The 21413-nt window shown below is 34.8% G+C and overlaps 1 protein-coding gene and 3 long non-coding RNA genes across 10 annotated transcripts in view; 1 reads left to right on the top strand and 3 right to left on the bottom strand.

Annotated features, from left to right (window-relative positions):
• Positions 1-876: 876 nt before the first annotated feature.
• LOC141642966 (uncharacterized) lies at positions 877-4388 on the bottom strand. Of its 4 annotated transcripts, none has more exons than XR_012543561.1 (7): positions 4125-4388; positions 3957-4030; positions 3738-3826; positions 2380-2719; positions 1679-1820; positions 1346-1431; positions 877-1259 (listed from the first exon to the last, which is right to left on the bottom strand). It is a non-coding gene; the product is annotated as an uncharacterized LOC141642966 (long non-coding RNA). The 4 variants fall into 4 exon arrangements; XR_012543562.1 differs by having other exon boundaries at positions 3957-4020; positions 4125-4387; XR_012543563.1 differs by lacking the exon at positions 3957-4030 and having other exon boundaries at positions 2380-2714; positions 4125-4385.
• Positions 4389-8562: 4174 nt separating this feature from the next.
• Positions 8563-21413, top strand: part of LOC141642965 (uncharacterized) — a 30036-nt gene continuing 17185 nt past the window's right edge. Inside the window, exons 1-3 of the long non-coding RNA XR_012543559.1 lie at positions 8563-9025; positions 9324-9442; positions 16303-16386. This is a non-coding gene — a long non-coding RNA (uncharacterized LOC141642965). The remainder of the gene's footprint in view (positions 9026-9323; positions 9443-16302; positions 16387-21413) is intronic.
• On the bottom strand, positions 14305-16075 carry LOC141642963 (agamous-like MADS-box protein AGL15). 4 transcript variants are annotated; one of them, XM_074451962.1, is made up of 5 exons: positions 15867-16075; positions 15319-15549; positions 14939-14980; positions 14687-14844; positions 14305-14587 (listed from the first exon to the last, which is right to left on the bottom strand). In XM_074451962.1, exons 2-5 carry the CDS (start codon positions 15364-15366, stop codon positions 14515-14517), a joined length of 321 nt encoding a protein of 106 aa, XP_074308063.1. In that variant the 5' UTR covers positions 15367-15549; positions 15867-16075; the 3' UTR covers positions 14305-14514. The 4 variants fall into 4 exon arrangements, with proteins under 4 accessions (XP_074308063.1, XP_074308062.1, XP_074308064.1 ...); XM_074451961.1 differs by having other exon boundaries at positions 15319-15529; XM_074451963.1 differs by having other exon boundaries at positions 15966-16075.
• LOC141630268 (uncharacterized) lies at positions 19005-20051 on the bottom strand. Its single transcript, XR_012537466.1, has 3 exons — positions 19956-20051; positions 19542-19733; positions 19005-19453 (listed from the first exon to the last, which is right to left on the bottom strand). It is a non-coding gene; the product is annotated as an uncharacterized LOC141630268 (long non-coding RNA).

The raw sequence follows: 21413 nt of genomic DNA, 5'->3' as shown, positions 1-21413 counted from the left end.
ATACCTTAACAATAACATTGAATAATGTGTTAAAATATCAATTATAATTGACTATATTGATAATTGAAGAACATGCCATAAGAAATTAAAATTCAATGACTTTATCATTAATTTAATAACACGCTTAAAAAATTAAAATAAATAGACAACTGAATAGGTAAGATTATTCAACCAAAACAGAGCACGAAACAAGAAAACAAATGAACTAAACTTATAAATAATAAAATTAAAAAAAAACAAAGAAAAAGACGAAGAACTACATGCAAAGCTTACTTAGATATGAAGAATTGAGACATATAAACTACATGAAGTACTATATAAAGTTAATAAAGCATATACAATAAAGCACAAACACCTAAAAACATGAAAAGGTAGAACAAGATGCGAATGATAGGGCTAGGATTGAAGAATAAGAAGTTTGTTGAATGAGAAATTCAAGGGCCAAAAACAATTTAACATATTTATCATCCACAAACTTTATTGAGCTACTAGGACATATGCGTGTTATTAGTAGTTTCACTACTACAAAAATTATCAAAGAGAACGGTCTCTAACCGTTCTTATAGGTACTTTAAACCGTCCTGTAGCCAAGCGTTCTCTTTGATCTAAGAGAATGGTTGAAATCAAGTCAACCCGGTCTCTTTGTAACAACAATCATAACGGTCTAGCTCCACAACCGTTCTCTTTGATATATCACACAGAACGGTTATATATAAGAACCGGTCTCTTTGATAAGGCCGTTCTCTTTGTTAGAATTTTAGCCTTTTTGGCGCCTTAGATCTACCTTTTCAAAGAGAACAGTTGTGATGGTACTAACCGTCCTTGTTAATTTTATTTTTTTTAAAAAAATATTTACATTTTTATCATAACCCTACATGATTGAATCGTATAGCTCATAAGAATCAAACCTGTTACAATTCAGAAACTCCAGCAATTTTTACACAAAAACCTTCCGATTTAATTTGAACCATTAGGACGGTAAAATAAACGGTGCAGATAAAGTAAAATAAATACAATGGTAATAACTAAAATAAAAACTAATCGAACTAATTGTCGTTTCATACCAAGTCTGAATCATAATGGAGGTAACGTACAACCTACTACGAATAAGATGAATCATTGTCACTAAAAGTAGTCAAGTCATTGAAAGGACCACCGCGAGTCTGAGTTTGTTTGTTTTGTGGACGCATTTGGCTCTATTTCGACATGAAACAAGGCATCACAAACCACTCTTGAAGCACACAAGGCTATTTTGGAATCTGAAAGGAACAGAAATACATGAAGATAAAAACAAACATGAATTGAATCGACAAATTATACAAATATAGAATTGATGGTGAAATACCTAGAACAAGGCAATTGTTAGATTTAGTGGTGTGCCAAATATGGTGCATAATTGCTTCTTTTTCATACACATGCTTGCAATCCATGCTGCCATATTGAATATAGTAAGAAGATTGATTAGCAATAGAAAAGATAACATCTCTAAATAGATTGCGAGTTTGTAAGAAGATGTCGTTAACTCATTTTTCTCGTGCGAAATAGAACCCATTTCATCTTTTCTAGAAGATCTGTAACCATATTGTTTCTCGACTACAGAACGCTAAGCTGGCCTATACAGAAAAATGATTGTTTGCTTCTAAACCAAATTGATCAAAATATAAGATTGAGTACGAACCTGCGAACTGGCTCCGACAAATCAGTGACCACCTTTCCGGTTATTGGGCAAAAAAAAAAAAAATACCAATTTCTGTATCAGCAACCATCTTGAATTCTTCTTACTCTCCACCAGGCATTGGCTGATCTGCATGATGAACACTCTACAAGCCAAGCCGATTCAAGTCATCCGTTATAAAGGCAACATAACTGAATCTAACATACCCAAACAGAAGCGACGTAGGAGAGGATCATTTTGAAGATTTGTGGTAGAAACAGTATTTAAACCAAGTTAAGGCCAAAATGTTAGAGGTAAAAACAAGAAAAAGCAAAACGTGATGTCGTTAACAAGCCTCCTAAACCTCTTAAACCCTTCAACAGTTTGCCTAATTAAACAAAACTTAGCAACCCAGCCTAAAACAACAACCACCTTCAAAAGTCCCTAGAAAAATCAAAGATCTATCTTTTGTTTTAGTCTCCATCAAAAGTTGACACTTTTGTAATAGGTCATATCTTTCAACTACTGAACTTTGCCAAAATAATGAGAAATCTACCGGCATATGTCCAATAGAGTTTTCTTGGTGGCAAATGTACTAGTTAGCCATCGTTAGTACCCTTATGATATGATCCAAAAGTAATATATTAGTCACTAGATATTACTAAATACGGAGTAATACATATGCAATTCATGGTTGAGTTAAAAAAAGGGTGAAGAAGTTGTACCTCATTTGTGATTTATCACCTTCATATATGAGTCTCTTTCCGGTCAGCGTATCCTCACCAAGCTTCTCAATTTCAGTTTCATGGAGTTTCTTCAATTCTTCAAAATGCTTCTCATCATTTAGTCCAGAAACTCGGTCCCAAGGACTAACTATTTACTCGGTATTTTTTTGCCTAATGCACGAAATTAAAAAAGTGTCACAACCAACCAAGATCTTGGCCACCTACTAATATCCACGACAAGCAACAAACAACAGCTTGAAGCTTTGCAACCAACTACCAGGCCAGCAACAAGCAACAAACCACTAACAGTCTGCAGCGACACCGGTGTAGCAGTCCTGCTCTAGTAACAATCAGCAGCCAGTCAATATTACATTATAAAAAAAGCACCCAGCCCTTAAGGCTTAAGCTGAACAGCATTAAATTAGTAAGCAACCTCCGTATGTACAACTCAAAATAAATGTGAAACAAACAACAAGAACAGCTGAAAACCTGTGTAAAGTTCACGGGTATAAAAAAAGCATTTAAAATATTTGTGAATAGACAGAAGTCATGTTGTCATGATTGAGCTAATGTAGTTTTGATTGGAAAAAAAGTAATGAGACAGTCATATTAGGAACCCTTATGTTATAGGAGAGACGGTAAATAAAGTGGAATCTACAAACAATGAATGATACAGCCTTAAACGACTGAATAATACGGATCTCACATATTCTTAGCTAAGACGGTTATATTAATCTTTATTTGGTAAGTTCACTAAGTTAGAGTTGCAGATCCTCCAAAGGACAATCACAACCAATTTAGCACATGTCTTCACATATGAGATTACTATTGAAGCAATGAATTTATAGCCAAAGGATTAGACTGCTGAAAGCTAAAGTGGTAATGTGGCTATCATCAATAAGTTTTAATGTTTATTTTACCAACGATCACCTTTATAGACTTGATGTAAAAATTATTAAGTATCAAGACATAAATATTCTAACCCTTTTGTCAAAGTCTGTAAATCATTACATTGGAAGTGTTTTATCCTAGCAATAACCTTTTTCACATGAACATTGCATCTCAAGATGCCATCCTCCCCAAATACCGTGAATCATATAATGAAGGCATGAGAAATCTTGAGAAATCCCAGCTACCATAGGTGTAGTCCAAGGCAATATCAATAATCTTAGTTGGTAAAGTCATGGACTATGAGAGGTGGTGTTCATAACCTCGGTTTAAGCCCCGTCAACATAAAAATCACCCTTAGGGCCCCCTCACACACACACAAGTCGCAATGCTCAAATCATAGGTAGGAATAAAATATGCTCAAATCTACAACGCAAAGTAGCACTGTAAAAGCAGGAGATTTATCATACCTCATAAATTAATTGTGCCCTTAAAAAGCTCAGTTCAGCGCCAATAATCATTTGATTATCATGGATTATAAAATTCTACCCTCTTTTTACTGCAAAACAGTAATACACAAAACAAAACCCATTTTTTATACCACTAATAAAGATAAAATCTTTAGCAAGAATATGTATTTTTATAAAGTAGAAATGCATTCAATGTTTAGGAATGGAGTGTTTGTATACCTGCCAAATTAGGTTAAAAATAAAGCGAAGCAGCCATATCTCATCACCAAAAACAAATCCCAGCCTAGATATATCTATGAAGTTATAATATTATACAAGTAATAAAGTGTTTGTATACCCATCAATTTCGAGATTTACGAAAAAAATTGAGAAAATTAGGGTTAGTACCTTTCAAATGGAAAACACGGCAATGAGGTCGTCCGAGAGAGACGGTGGATCTGAGGGACGTGACGTGGCGGCATCGTGAGCGGCGGACAACAATGGTGAGCTAGTGGTGTGCGGTGGATTGTGAAGTAGTATGCGAGAATCGAGTCTTATGGCAGTGAAAATTGGAAATAAGCGCCTTAATAATTTGGGGAAAAATTTTAAGAGCCAATTCATGAATAGTTTTGCGCCCTTTTTTCGAAGTCTTTTAGAGCGACAAAACCTATTTTTTGTTGCCCCATTATACTATTTTTTGCGACAAACACTCTTATTTGTTGCCCAATATGACATTTGGGCGTCAATAATTCATTTCGTCGCACAAACTGCACTATTTGGCAACAAAAAAGAGTTTGTTGCCCATATTTTACTTAATGTGTTGCAAGTAATATTTTTGTCGCCCATATTAATCACTTTTGTCACCCAAAAGACATTTTCTTGTAGTGAACCAAACCTTGTAAAAAGGAAGAAAGGTGGCGGCGGGATAGAGACCTAACGGCGGCAGGAGGCAACGTAGGAATACGAGCGACCACGGACAAGGGGCAAAAGCGATGATTGTTGGTGTTTGAAAGAAAGCAATAGAAGCTGTATGTGCGGAGAAGTGTAAACGGGAAGTTCGTATTATTTAGGTTTTGCAAATGAACAAATAGAACGGTGATAAAGAGAGACCATGCTCTTTGTTTTTCAAGGAGAACGGTTCTAAATATCAACCGGTCTCTTATTTCTTTTAAGACGGTTGGTCAAATCTAACCGTTCTCTTTGTAAATTTACAAGCACGGTTGGAACAAACAACCGTTATCTTTGTAAATTTACGAGCGCGCCAAGCTAAAAATAAGAAAGAGACCGGTTCCGCTATCAACCGTTCTCTTAGAGGCGTTCTCGTAGCCTTAAATTGTAGTAGTGTTTTAAAACATTTGCAATTCAAGCTTGTGGTAAAGAATTAAGAAAAAAAATTATAAATAACCTTCTTATATTCTTATATTCATACAAAAGAAAGACTGAACATTGTTAACTCTTAAGAAAAACAACACGAAGAGAAGATAATTAAAGAATCAATTCTGATGGCATCATGCATACTCCATGTTATCACTTTTCTCATTGTAAGTAGCATGCTATGCTATCTTTTTCTATACATTTTAGATATTTTTTACTTGGTTAACTAAAAATGTTTTAGACGTTAGTTTTTTAATCTTGATTGCTTTTTCAGATTGCAATTACAATGAGTGAAGCAACATTTCTTCCTTTGTCATCTGCCAAACACATGATGCATTGAAAAGGTAAAGGAGCCGAAAAAGGAGGCTCTGGGTTCAACGGAGGTGGTGAAGCGGGAGGACGATTTGAAGGTCTGGGGCAAGGTTTTGGACAATTTGAAGGTTCAGGAAGAGCTAGTGGCATGGGACAAATATTAGGACAATTTGGAGGAAAATCTAGTGGCAAAAGACAAGGATTAGGAAAATTAAGAGGTTCAGTAGGAGTTAGTGGAGCAGGACAAGCATCTGGAGGTGCTTTCGGAAAATTTGGATTTGGTGGTTAAGGAAAAGCATTCGGACATGGTGGATTTTCAGGAGGAGGTCGTGGATCGGGACAAGCATTAGGTGGTGCATCATAGTTTGGGTCAGGTCTTGGACAAGATGGAGCAAATCGAAAATTTGGTGGAGCGGCTAGAGGTGCAGGGAAAGGACAAATAAAAGGTGGGTTCTGAGGAGGGTTTACTGGTCAAGCATCAAAATCTAGCCAATTTTCAGGCTAAGCACTAAAATCTGCTCAATTCTCTGGACATGCCTTTGGAAATGGAGGCTCAAGAAGGAAATTAAGGAAACTTTTAAGAGTAACTAATCATTTGATTTATTAATATAGATGTTTAATTAAAATAAATGTTCATTTATTGCCATCACTATGTGCTTTTAATCATAAGATTTTTTATTAGTTATTGGTCCACGTGGAATACACAATGAGTTGTTCATAGACTAATTAAGCATTAATGTAATAGTGTAGCGTTGGATTGTATTATCAATTGCAATTGTTTACAGGTCGGTGATACATGAGTCTCTATTTCCAATATATAGACAAATATCATACCTCGTTTGTCCTAATCAATTTTTATGTTTTCTTCACTCTACCCCATACTTGTTTTAAACACTTTTAAATTGCATGAGGTTAAATATTCAAAACTATACCTAATGCATATATATTGAGAACAGAACTGATTTTTATCAAAATAAATAAATAAATAAAATACAATATTTCTCATACAAATCAACAAAATAAAGAAAAAAAAATATTAATAGACATGTACGCTTATGCGAATCGGGATGCAAAATACACCGTCAGTATCATTATACACTTTGAAATAAGGCTAAAATAACGAAATTGGATTAAAAAAAGAACTAGGAATCTACATAAACGCACCTTAGTAATAAGAACCAATAATAAATATAGGTCCAAAATTCAAATAAAACAATAATAAACCCAAACTCGTCCAATTAACTCACTGTTTCCCAACATATAACCCTACCTCCACCATATTAAATTATCCGCATATATCTTATTCTCTCTCTCTCTAAACTCATTCTTCTAAAAAATCGCCCTCACATATGAAAACCCTATCTTTGCACTTTCTTTAAAAATCATGCACATTTCCTTTGTACATTTGATAAGATATTTGTCATCCACCACTTAATCAAACAATGACCTATTAACCTATGCGTAGTGACAGAAGTAGGGTTTTCAATCCACTTAGACGGTCTTGGATCTAGTTTATAATAAGGTCAATTAATGATGAGAGCCAAATAATTGAAAATGATAAGATGCTAGCAAAACTAAAACAAATATAAAGAAATAAACTAAGCAAAAACGAAAGCTAAGATGATTATGAGTAACTAAATTCGAGAAAGGAAAATGTTAGGGGGAGTCCGGTCCAACTACAAGTCTTAATGGGTAAAAGTACCACCACCCAAACCTAAAATAGTGGATAAGATTGTGGTTGAGGCGGTATCTCGATCGTATCACAACCCAACTGTAATTTCACCCATTTTCATGGAATCAAACTAGTGACCTAAAGGTATGTCAACGGTTCAGATTTCTCTCTAGAGTCTCTTCAAAAGTCCACCGGGTCAAGTTGTCACCAATCACCATCCTCAATCAAACCATCAATATCTCAAAGAGTTCAATAAAACCCCTAACAGTGGTAAAAGGTGATAATAAGATTATTCTTAGGCAAGACTAATTCTAAGACTCTAATCACCCTCCCCCTAATTATATGTAATTAGTATAGATCCCGCGTTAATGCGCAATTTTTAGATAAGAATAATAAAGAAAGTAACAACTACACAATTGATATTTAACTCAATTTGAAATTTAATTGTAAAATTTCTTATTATTAATGTTTTATATTAATCGAAGGAAAATGAAAAGTTTAGTATAATCCAGTTGTAAATATAATATAATGAAAGCTCAATTATAGATATGGTATAATAAAAGGCCAATTATAGCCAAATTCATTTAGGCGAAAAAATTTTGGAAATCTCTTACTCTTTTAGTAGAAGGGGATACATGTATTTTAACATAATAGAAGAATTATTTTTAATAAATGTTTTAAAAGAATTACTTGGAACTTGTACTATATAAAAATAGTACGGGTTATTATTTATTAGTTAGCATAGCTCTAAACGGAAAAACTATTATTATTTTAATAGGAAACCAAATCCATCCATTAATACCACATATAATCATCATATATTATATTAAAGTTTAAACCAGTGCCTTATATGTTTGCCACGTGTCATACGCTTATTTAAATGCCACGTGTAATTTCCTGCAAATCCGAGACGTAATTCTGAAAAATAAAAAAAATGTCAATCAAGATCTCGCTATATTCATCTTGGTATACTAAATTAATCAATTATTGAAAATACATATTCAAAACCTAGAAATGTGGCAATTAAGTAAAAGCATGATTATTGTTATTAATTCTTTTCCATAATACGAATAACTTAGAACACAAAAAGAATAAGTATGATTATAGCAATGATTATAGGAAAATGTTATCATCAATAAACGAGGAAAATTAATATTGCCATAACTGTGTTATCATTATAGGAGAATTTAGCATGATTATAGGAGGAAATTATCATCACATTATCACAAAATCGATAATATCACGTCTTACTTTTTAAAACTTAAATCCCAGGGCAAAAATATAATGTCTGACTATTCAATCGCATTATCCTTTCCTCATTTAAGATCCTTAAATCAAGCATCATCTTATATAATTAAGATTAGTAAATAATACTACTAAATTTGTTATGCCCAAATATGAATTTAGCCGTAATTGACGCAACTGAAAATAAAACTGTTGTTGTTAACTTGATTCATGATTTAAGCCGTAATTAACAATAGCAGAGGTAGGGGAATATAACTATAGTTTTGGAAAATATTATGGTGCTGTTTGGCCTTACTTGTGTAAAATAGATTTTTCTTTTTAAAAGAAGTTTATTCACAAGCTACTTTTTGGAAAAGTTTTGATTGTTTGGCTATACTTTTGTAAAAGCGGTTTCTTATAAAATTTATATGTTTTGCCTAACTACTTTCATACCTTTTTTTTTCATTAACCATGTAATTTGTAGCTTCATCATTTGAATAAAAATTAACATTTAAAAATTTATGTAATCACTCGACTATCATACTAAAACTATATGATTACTCTTCAAATTTTGATTTTTACACACCCTTGTCAAATCAAAATTATGCTAGCAAATATTGTGAGATGGGAAGGAAATCAAAATTATAATTTTACATAAAATGGTACATTAATGGTGTATGCAAGAGGAGAGAAGCAAATATTGTACAAAGAAGACGAATAAGTGGAGGTACAACATAAATAAAGAAGTAATGGTTTCTTGAAGTATAAAAAAGGGCAAGTAATGAATTATTTGCATTTTATGTAAAAGTAGAAGTAGCAAATACCTACTTTTATTTTTTGGGATAATTATCAGCTTTTAACTTTTTAAAAGTAGTTTTAAAACTCCCTAAATTAGAGTGTTTGGACTAACTATTAATTTTTCAATTACAAAAACACTTCTAAAGTTTGGCCAAACAGCACCAATCTATTATCTTTTGCCTTCTTTTATCACTATTTCCCATTATTCGCATTTGATATATGTGTAGGTTAATCCACCACCATTCTTATGTTTGCCTTGAAAGGCCACCTCTGGCAACCTTCATATCGCCGCACCATCTCCCTGCCTCAATTATACTTGACAGAGAGTCCTAGCAGATAATTCGAGGTATGGTTTTCCTTCTTGATCTATCAAGCCGGAGAATTATCTTATTCTGTAGTCTATATTTTACTTACTTTTATCTTTTTATTATTTTGCACGACCCATTTGATAATATTTAGTGGCTACCAAAGTTACAACTCTCAAGGGCGAGGAGGAGTTCACCATACTGAATTAAAATGATTGAACAGTGAATGATGGTTACATGATTTAAGACCGTTGCAAATTAGGGTATCATCTCTATCGATTACTCCTATACTTAATTTAGGAAATGAATCCTCTCCATTTCCTCTCACAATCTCTTTAAATAATAATTTCCTCTTTCATCCTCATTTTCCTTTATTTTTATGTGTAAATTTAGAACCCTTAGATATTGTCAATATCTGATCCGGGCCATTAATAGGTACTTGCCATTAAATGGAGAGAAAAAGGGATCCTTAATTTATACCAACGTTTTGTTTTTATGCAGTTCACTTAATATATAATACTAAGGGCATTAACAATAAGGGGTTTGTAGAGAGGTTTGTCCACTATTTTAGAGGTTTGTCGACAAACCTTTCTATTGTTGGATAAAGTTAAGAAGCTTAATCCATGAGAATGGTTACAATATTGTATCCGGGTTTGTTGATAGTAAGTGGGTCCTTATGTGTAATAGTTTATTGTTATGTATATATTTTCTTTGTTTGTGGGCCCATATTATGAACCCTCACATTTTTGGTCTATTGTTATAAAGAGGTTTATTGTTAGAAAGGATTGTATGTTGGATTATTTGGCATGAGATAAACTTCAAAAGAGGTTTGTCTATTATTAATGCCCTAACAGTTTATATTCCTTACTTTTTAATTGTTTATGATGAATCTATGAGTTACAAAGTACGTTGTACGGAGTACTTTTTTATTTGTCACTACGGAGTACTTACAATTATTTGCTTCGATTTTTGCAGAGATCTACGTTAGTAGATAAAAACAAAGAGACCGTATAAAAGTAGATTTTTTTTTTTTGATTAGGTAAGAAAACTAGATTGATCCTCTAGGGTAGGACCAACCTATCTCATCCTTTCGAATGAGGGAGGTAAGTTGAAGCCACCGGCTATCAAACCACCTCGAAAGAGTTGGACATGAATGTCCAACTGAAGCCATGAAGTCAGCAACCTTGTTGGCTTCACGAAAGAAATGTTTAATTATCACTTCATCGAAAAAATGAAGGTCTAATTTCACATCCTTGATAATATTAGAAATTTCCCACGGAATTTGCCAAGTACCTCGAATCGAGTTAATAACACATAAGTTATCACCCTCCACAATTAACTTTGAAATTCCTAAGTATTTAGCTGCTAAAATACCTTCTTTTAAGGCAAGTGCTTCCGCAACAAGGATACTATTAGATCCGCATTTTTTTGCTCCTAACAAAAATAATTTACCATTGTGATCTCTTATAGAATATCCTAAAGCAGCTTTATTACCTTCTATTCTCGATCCGTCAAAATTTAGCTTTAGTAAACCGTTTGTAGGTTTTTCCCACCAAATTATTCAGTCTTATATTATTTAGTCTTCTTGCACCCAATTATCAAAATGGAAAGCAAATTCTATGTCGCAAGTAGGTAGACTCGTCCTAGTCAATGCTAATTTAGCTTCAAAGGGAACTTTCCAAATGCAAAGCTTCCTCCTTCCCTCGGCAATCCATGAAAGATTAGATAAAATTAATAGAGATTTTCTTTGGAATAAGAATCCTTCACAACGCTCCCCTAATTTGATTGGTTGGCATAAAGTTTGTTTACCGAAATCGGTTGGGGGTCTGGGAATAAAATCTTCGGAAGCAGCCAATAAAGCTCTTCAATTGAAACTTTTATGGAAAATTCTTATGGATAAGGAAAGTATATGGGTCAAAGTGGTATCTAAAAAATACTTGAGAAATTGTTCACTCTTTGATCATAAGCCTAATTCAGCCTCTTCTTGGCAATGGCGTAAACTAATGAGTCTTCGGACTCTATTTAGAAAAGGATTTGAGATGGCGGGTAGGTAATGGTAGCAACATTAAGTTTTGGTCTGATAATTGGGTTTTTTCACACCCACTTACAAGCGTATGGTTGATGATGATAAGTAATGATGATCTTAATCTTTTGGTTAAAGATTTCATAACCTCAGACAAGCAATGGGATGTTTGTAAATTATCCAGTTTAGTGAATAACGATATTGTTAATCAGATTACTAACATTCCAGTGCCACATAATGATATTACAGATACCCTCATTTGGGGGTTGTCCGTAGATGGAAATTTCTCTACCAAAACAGCAACTTGGTTAGCGCAAGGTTTGTTCGATCAACCTCTTGACAAATGTGAATTTCAGTGGATTTGGAAATTGAATATTCCTCCTAAATTGAAATTTTTTCTTTGGAAAGCCTGTATTGACGGTCTTCCAACGAAAAGTAGACTTCTCAAGAATCATATTGATGTCCCACCTCATTGTGTTATGTGCAACAATCCTATTGAAAATAAAGATCTTTTCTTTTACGAATGTCCCTTGATTGGGTCTGTCATCCAAGACCTGAACATTATTAGTTTCAACGAGTTTTTGTCAAATTATGATACTATTACAAGTCAAAGTTTTCTAACGAAACTTAATTATCTCAAGGATTTAATTCCAAAAGATGACTTTATCAAGATCATTTTTATTTGGTGGAATGCACGGTTTCATAGAAATGACATTATCTTTAATAATGTTAATTTAAGCATCAGCAAACTTATGACCGTATAAAAGTAGATGATTTATTTATATTACTAGTTGGTTGCACGGCGCGCGATGCGCGCCGTCCCCCAAGTTATTTTAATTGTTTACGTTTCAAATGCATAATAGCGAATCTTGATTTGGTTTGGCTTTCTATACATTTTGAGTGGCGATCACAATGAAATTCTTGTTTTTTTTTGTATGTTCGAATCAATTACAAACAAGATCACATTCATAAATATTTCGTATCTAACGTTGTTGCGAACATAAATATACGATCTAGTTCGGTTGTTTGTACATGTTAGAGTTTCGATTATAATGAAACTCTTCTTGTTATATTATTTTGATGGTTAAATCAATTGCAAATAATATTATAACCATTAGTAAATAATTTGTATTTAACTTTGCTTAGAGCATGAATATCCGAATATAGCTACACTTCTTGCTTAGATGGTTAACTGTTAAAAAACACAATTACATGAAATACATAAGACAATAGTATTATATTGTACTTTGCAAAGTAACGTAAACATTACATATCTTCTCCCCTTCCTCCTCATACTAATCGCTCTTCTTCCCTTAGCCCTCCTTACCCCTTCTCTTCCTTCTCCTTTTCCCAAACCTTCCTCACCCTCTACTTCGTCATCCTCTTTATCTCTCTCTTTTCACTTCAACACCGTCACATCCTACGCCACCTTCTCTTCTTCAATCTCGTAGTCCTCCTCCCCTTTCCCCTTTCTCTTTCCCTATACCTCGTAGTCCTCCTCCTCTTATTTTCCCTTACCCTCTTTCTCAACCTCCATCCCTTTCCCCTTCCTTTTCCCTTATACATTCCATTTCCTCTCCTCCTCCACTTGCTCTCATATTACTACTCCTCCAATTTTTTCTCGTATTACTCCTCCATATATTCCCCTTTCTCCTCTTTCACCCTTCATTTTTTTCTTTCCTCTTATCGTTTACAATCTTCTATTTCCCTCTCCCTACCTCCTATTCTTCCCCCTTGTTCTCTTCGCCGACCTTCGTCCCTTTCCCCTCCCCCTTCCTCTTCTCCTCCTACTATTTGTCCTACTCCCCTTAGCCCTTCCTCCTCTTCCCCGCATTCCCCTCGTTCTATTCCTTCCCCCTTTTTTTTCTCTTTAACATTACGCCTCTTAATCCTCATCCCTCTTCTCATCCTCCTTATCCCCTTTTTTTATTCCTTCTCCCCCTTCTATTTTAATGTCTTCGTGCCTCCCCTTATGTCTAGTCTCTCTATGCTTATTTGAAGAAAATGACATCCTAATTACGATTGCCTCTATTAACTGACATACTAATGAAAACGAAATTCGATACATTTAATAAATTCTATTTTCTAAGTGTAGTTCTTTTACAATTTTTAAAATTTTTCATTATAACCATTTCTCTTCCTATTACTACTACTCCTCCGCCCTATTCTCCTTATATACTCGCCCTTTTCCTCTTACTCCCTTCATCATCCTCTTGTTTCCTCATACCTCTCCCCCTCTTCCTCCACATTGAGCTACGAGCACGTGAGAATAATGCATAAATTTTTCTTATGCAGATTATTTATAGATAATTCATAAAGTTTTTTTTGTTAAAAGCAACATATACAATGCATGAAACGGAGACGACCACTATTGGTGACTACAGTAACCAATTGGAGTAAAGAGGGTGTTTATATTTCACTTCAAGTTGCAAGGTTTTTTTAATGTATCACACTTCTTTACCATCCCAAGATTGGAGACAATCTGGTTAGTCAGGTTGGGTTTGGTTCGAGTCATATCAAGTTCAGGTCATATAATGTCAGCCTACCCTTTCAGGGTCGAGTTGAGTTCAGGCCGGGTCAAAATGATATTTCGGGTCGGGTCATATCAAGTTCTAGTTCTGGTGGAGTCACTAAGATCGAGTCATAGTTGTCAGCTTTGATGGAGTCATAATTGTGAGCTTTACCTATGCACAAATAGGAATATAGGATGTAATGAACAAAGACGTGTGAGACTAACCATATAACTTGAGTTGGTCTCACACATAAAGTCATCTCATCCGCAGCTTACTTATAAGTAATACTCCGTATATCTGATAGGCTCGTTGCCACAAACTTTAAAATTATCTCACATTTGATTTTGGACAAATTTGACAAAGTTCATAAACAAGTGCCATGTGATATGTTATCATAACATTGCTGCGGATAAGAAAATCAATTCAGCGTTCTCACAATTTTCTCCATAAAACAATAATCTCAATGTTTGGCAGCTAACATGTCACTAAAATACTTGACATAAGCTATACTGGTTTTTCTAATGTCTGGATTAAACATGATCAAAAACCGTGACCATCATTGACACGGAGAGAAACATCAGGGACTAACTGTTGGACTTCCGGACTCGCTCTCACATGCCTTCCTTTTCCGCGTTTCACCACATGGTGGCCTGAGTGAATGAATCAATTTAATTTGAATCATGAAAGATAAATTCTCGTCCCAACAGATAAAAATCTATTTCCATGGCAATAAGAGGGTAGAACAGTACCCTAGGTGGAGCGTAACATCTGAATCTTCTTTCTCAAATTCACCGCTAGCTAAAGCAACAACTTTGTCAGGAGAAACCTTTCTCTTTATGGGATAGTATTCTAGATACATCTCCTCAGATTTCTCAGTTGGTGTCACAAAGCCTTGAAGTTTTGCCACCTGCAATACCCCAAAATTTCTAAATACTTGGATCTATTTCGCTAAACCACACTTAATTTGTGTGCAAGATGAGATAATAAATGAACTTAATCACCTGTCTGTGTAAGCTCTCATTCTCCAGCAATGCCTTTTGTTCCTAGATAAAGCAGAGTAATAATGAAAGAGCGACGTTTAGTAAACTGAACATAAATAACTGGCTCGAATCTAACGTACATGTACTGCATTTGGACCTCCAACATTGACCAGCCACTTAACCACATAACCTAGTTGAACTTCAAGCAATCATGTGGCATAATATTAAACAAGTGGATGCGTAGCTATGGTGAACCTAGAATTGGTTCCCAGTGAACAACTATATTTTATCCCTTTCTAACCATTACGTAAGAAAATTTCAATTTTCAGTTGCCTGTATCTTCTTCAAAAATATCCAGTGATCATACATGTGAAGCACTCACGAGTGAGTATATGACGTACCTGTAAGCGTGAGAGCTCCAGCTGCTCCATCAATAACTGGTCTTGCATCAGTTAAAACCAAAATTATTATCGGTATCTCTCTACTCAAAAAGACAACCTAAGATGTGCGCAAGTTACAATCACCTTCTTTGCCTTCACAGATGATAATTGTTTTTCTAGCTGTCGAAGATCTTTTAAGCTAAAGCCTGACAATTCCTTACTCTGTAGCCTTCTGTGAATGATTCAGAATTTCTGAGTTGAGACAAAAAGTGGTATTTTTTCATAGTCCATTCTAAAAAAAATAAAGGTTAAGTAATATTCCCTCCGTACCACACCAAAGGTAACATAGGGAAAATTGGAGTATTTAAGAAAAAGTGGAAAAAGTAAGGGTAAAGAGGGAAAAAATAAGTGGGGTATGTAATTGTGGGTTTAATTGTGGGTTTGTAGGTGGGGTATGTAATGGCATTTTGTGTAAATATCAAATGGGTATAAGGATAATTTGGTAATGTTATGGGCCAAATAAGGAATATTACCTTTGGTGTGGTACGTCCGTTTATAGTAAGTGTTACCTTTGGTCTGGTACGGAGGGAGTATATACATTTGTCCCATCTGGAGCTTTGTTATCTCTTTTGCTTCCTCAACCTGTAATCACAGCAAAGCAAATGTACCTGATGAACACTAAATGCGAAGCGAACTCCTTGAACGATTATTTCTTCTTCCTCCGGACCACCACCGACTACTGCTAATACTCTTTTCATGTACTTCATGCCTAGTTAAACTGATGCTAGCTTGATCTGTAAAAGATTTAAAGAACTCGCATTAATGCTAAACTGTATAGAATAATACACTGCAGACTTGCAGAGTCCACACAATTTTGGAGCTGGTAGTACCAATCATATAAATCATAATTGAGTGGGTCCGCAAACTGATCTACTTTCAATATGCTGGAACTCATATACAGTTTCAGCTATCAAACAGTCATGCCTACTTCATTTCTCCTCGCAGGTCAAGTTGAGCAGAAGACCTCGAGACTATCTAAGGCAAATGGAGTACAGTAACATGGTTTACCAACTTCAGGCGAAAATTTAGGTCTAGCTCTCTCTGAACGTTTGACATCCTTCTAATCCCATAATAAAGGCTTGAATCGAATTTTAGGGACACTAAAACGACCTAACAACCTGAGCATGGTTCTAGCATGACCCACAACATGTTGTCTCTAACTAATACGGAGTCACTCGCACTATCTCCTACTCCCTTTTTATTCCAAAAAAATGGATCTAGGAACTTTCAAGAGCTTGGTTTCTTTAGTAAATGAATTACATGTTTTTCCTGAGTTGGGGAGAAACTTTAGGTCCAACTATCTCATCTAACATTCCGCAACCCAGATTCAACCCAACGCAACTTATATAAAAACTAAACTTATATAAAAACTAAACTACCAGACAAACTGAACATGGCCTTACCAATGACCCATTTCTTCCATCCTAATAATTTTATATCTTAGTATCTTCCGGTCTCCTTTCTTTTGAGTTCCACACATCCGGAACTAAGAACTTTCTAGATCTTGGTATCACACTTAAGGAAGGATCCTTTAATTGTGTCTTTCAAGGAGTATGGGAATTCATTAAAGGTCAACCCACCCAAGAAGAATCCGATACTCTTAGTCTTTACTCAGTGTTGTAAAAACTATGAAGTAGAAAATAGACTACTCGTACAATATTCAAATGTAGAACGCAGGAAGAGAGTTTATTGGTCAATTACCCCAAGAAGATAGTCCAGCGTATTGATTTGCAGGGGCTCAATGGAGGGGTCACTTAATGGTAAGAAAGTAGCATTAATCTCATCCAGATTCAGAAGTGATCCAATTCTACAGAATTTGCAAAATGTTGCGGCTTCGACATATTCTTGCACCTGCAAAGAACATCAATTAGTTATGCTTACAACCCCTTTCCACAAGACCAACAAAATTATATGGGACGCTAAAGTTTTACCATATAATCATGGTCAGACTAAGTCTTCCAACACGAGTCAAGCAAGGGAAGAAATATGACATGAGGTTGAAGTTGAAAAAATAATGTCGTTGAAACCCCGCTTCTATCATGAAACCCCCACATAGCCATAAGACTCACTGTGGATACCCACCCGCATCTTACCTCTTAAATGATATGGTTAACTGACATGACTTTTCTAAATTATGAGAAGAACAATGACTTAGTACCTACCCCAGGAGAGTATGCACGTCTCGGTTTAAGTCGACCCATTCAGTTCTTTCAGAAGTCGAGATACATGTTGATCCCTCACAGCTTGTAAATCTTTCTCAGCCTTTTCAAGTACGGCGTCTTTATTTTGCTTCCCAATTCTGTCATTATTAAGAAAACATATATTACCAACCAATGCAAGTCCCTTAACTACATAGAACAAACAAATACCAGAATAGAGCAAGATACATATGCAACAACAAATGGAGTATCTAGACTTTGGTTCTTGAATAATGTTCATCCGTTCATATAACCAAATCTCCCTTGAGTCCCACCAACCAGGCAACCAGTATTAATTACATATTTGACAAGCAACACTTCGAATAGTATCAAAACCCACACACCCAAGTACCCAGGCATTCATATAATTGTCAGAAATAAGTTTTCACACAAACTACTCAGGAAAGATGGAATAACTCAAAGGCAATAAATCAAATGTAAAACGAGATTCTTTTTAGTCTTTACCATTACAGTTGTCTATATTGCACTTACCGGTGCACCTGAAAAATGACTTTTTTGCTATTCATTGTGATATCACGACTTGTTTTGACCACTCTCTCCCTCTTATCATTCTGCAAGGCAAATATTATAGATGAAAACGGAACACTTAAACTCAGTTATAAACAATGTTGTATCAGTCAAAAACATCATAGTTCGAAAAGATAAAATAGATTGATCTAGCACATTAAGTGGAGGAACCTAAACAATCTTCCAAATTCTTAAACAGAGAAGGAAAAAAAATTGGAGTGGCTAAACTTCTCTGTTACTTAACAAACAACACAAAGATTAGCATAATAATTAAGAGTATTCGCAAAATAGACATGCAAATACACGTAGAGAGAGGAGAATGCGGATATTTTGGTCTTGTTCCAGTACCCAATAAATGGTGTTAGAGGTGGTCCATAAATATGCCATCAAAGCCTGATCTTAGCATCTGAATATGCCATCATGATTCATGGCATGGTTTCATTATTTGGGCCATAAGTGTGACTAATACCACTGCAATAAACTTTAAAACCTCTACAAATATGTAGTGGATTTTATATCATGACCAAATCCGGGATCTCCAACAAGGCTACCACAGTAGTTGGTACTCAGAGTATTCAATTACTCGCACTTTTCTGATGAGCTTAGACTACTAAAATAAGATGAAGACAGAAAAAATATTAGACTGCCAATTAACTTCTTATCAAGAAAAGAAAGCACCCAATGCAATACACGAGGTAACTATGGAGTAACTCACCTCTGTGCCGTCGTTCTTTCAAATTTTTGAGATCTTCTCGCGATATTCCACGCAAACCTGAATTTGAGACATTACATCATGATGAATTGGAATCACTTGATGGATAAGAAATTGGATGGATAACGATCAACTATAACTTAAATCACATATCTAGCAATGGCAAATCGTCACATATTGACTACAAAGATATACATTGAGGTGAAACTTTCAACCATATTATGAACAAATAAATCTCAAATAAACCTCAAACTTTCTCAAAATTAATAATAGTTAACTTATCTCAATAGCCTAAAGCTTATACACCCTCCGCCTCAATTATTTATTTAGACGGACTTCAAACGTAAACAAATGATTGGGAAGAAGGGAATAATAGTCTAGTTATCTCAATAACCAGAAGCTTATACTCCCTCCATCTCAATTGCTTGTTTACACAGACTAATAAAAACGTAAACAAATGATTGGGAAGGAGGGAGTAATAGTCTAGTTATCTCAATACCCAAAAGCTGATAATCCCTCCGTCTAAAAAAAGTAGCTTAATATACCATGAACAAAGAAGATAATGGGTGGGAATTGAGTTCTTGAACAAGACAGAGCTGTTGTAAGAGCCAAGAGGAATCTCCAAACTTTTCCTGTCTGAATTTCATAGCCCTCAACCCTAACAGCAATCACAAATCCAAGTTAAAACCCCTAATATTAAATCAAAATAACTTAATAGAGGGCAACTAAAATCAAACAATCAGTACCTTATTTTATAGAGTATAATACCTACCGTCTGATGCTTCTCCTAGCTTTCTTTCCTATCTACCTACCGTCAGTTAGTCAGTACCACCAAATGGCAGACCAAATTAAATTAACACACTAAAAGAAGAAACAAAAACAGAAACCTACCATACAAGCAGCGAAATCAATGTAAATCGGTGATTGTAATTGCATATCTGGAATCAAAAGAGTGGCGAAATCAGATCATATTTTTTGGGAAAAAGCAAAGTATACCCATATCAAGAAACCGCAGATAATGATCAAGTAAACAGTTTTGGGAAAAGGCAAAGTATACCCACATCACAAAACCGCAGATAATCATCAATCACCAACAACCGTATGAAAACAAAGATCATTCACATCACAAATTTATTAAAAAATATGAGAAATGAGTATACCTGAAGGAGAATGGTTAGGCGGAGATAAGAAATGAGTAAAAGGGGAAAGGAGTGATGGGGAGGAAAAGACGGAGAATGAGTGGTGGTAAGAATGGGAACGTTGGAGGAAGTGGAAAATAAAACAGGCCCAAAAGGAAGTAATGTGAGTATTGGACTGAAACTGAGATTTTTTTCGGAATGCTGCATTCCGAAAAACAAGGCCCAATCAAACCAAAGCACTGAGTCCAGCCCAGAAAAGTGGAACTATTCATCATTGGAGTTACTATTCATCAGTGAATAGTAACATGAGGCATAGACATTTAGTATAAGGTGAAAGATTATCTTACATTTGTTAGCCGCTAAAATCCACAATTTTTTGATGTTTTTGGTTAAACTTCTGGGTGAATGGTTGAATGCTATGTTGTCGAGTATTATACGGAGTAATCATTAAGAGCGATTTAAGGTGTGTTTGGATTGAGAGATTTGGAGAGAAAAGAAAGGGAGGGAGAGAAGGAGATTTAAAATCCTTTGTTTGTGATAAGATGTTGCAATCTAATCAAAGATAAATACCCCAGACACAATTGAATGTAGTAGTAGGGGTTGAACACAAGGAGGCGAGAGTTGATAAACAAGTTGTAATGGAGTGAATTCTATCGAGGTCGGTTATCGGTTGATTATTTGATTGAGTTTGTAAAACAGTGATAAAGAAAGAGTCTACAGAGGTCGGGTTATACATACAAATTATGTAAAAGCTCAAATTAAACATAAGAGTTGATAAAATCGTTAATTACTTAGGCTTAAGGACAACAACCTCTCAACCTTATTGTCAACCATAGAATGAGTCCTAATGAGATCTCGCTATGGCTAGGTCGGTCTACTAAAACATGTTTAGTCTAATTCATTGCCTCTCGACTTATAAAAGTGAATTAATAAATTTAATCTAAGATAGTGGCCAAAAATCAAAGACTAACAAAACAATGTAAACATGTTAAAGAAACAAAGAATTGATATTAAAACATCTTATTTCAACAATTGCAAATACTACTCATGCATGGCTCCCTTAATCCCTAGACCAGTGAATTACTCATGCAAGATGAAAACTAATCTAATGACAAATGATATAATAAAGATGAACATACTAATTAGTAATGTAAATGGCAAATGAATAACAAAACAATGCTAGAAATAAGATTACCTTAACAATTGGAAATGCTTGGAAATGAAGAATAAGATAGAACAAATGGAAATAACTTGAAAATAAACTTGTAATATAAATTGAAATGCTTAAAAGAACTTGTTTATAACAATAAGGAAATGCTAAAGGGAAATCTAAACTACATTTTATTCTGAAAACTAAGACTAAAGCGTATGGAAAAGTATATGGAAGTGTGTGGATACAACATCCATTATATAGGACCAAAGGGAGTAACGTAAACAGGGTAGAAATGAGTCACCCCGATCAGGGTCATGGTGTTCTTG

Source organism: Silene latifolia, chromosome 2 (genome assembly GCF_048544455.1).
Source record: "Silene latifolia isolate original U9 population chromosome 2, ASM4854445v1, whole genome shotgun sequence".
In the NCBI taxonomy this organism is placed as follows: domain Eukaryota; kingdom Viridiplantae; phylum Streptophyta; class Magnoliopsida; order Caryophyllales; family Caryophyllaceae; genus Silene; species Silene latifolia.
The sequence above is the reverse complement of the archived record's forward strand: the minus strand, read 5'-3'. Positions and strand labels throughout refer to the sequence as shown.

Coding starts and splice junctions, on each gene's coding strand:
- LOC141642963 (XM_074451962.1), bottom strand. CDS start 15,366: ATGCAAGACCAGTTATTGATGGAGCAGCTGGAGCTCTCACGCTTACAG. Junction 14,981..15,318: donor TGGAGCTCTCACGCTTACAG/GTACGTCATATA, acceptor TGCTTTATCTAG/GAACAAAAGGCATTGCTGGA. Junction 14,845..14,938: donor ATGAGAGCTTACACAGACAG/GTGATTAAGTTC, acceptor GGGGTATTGCAG/GTGGCAAAACTTCAAGGCTT.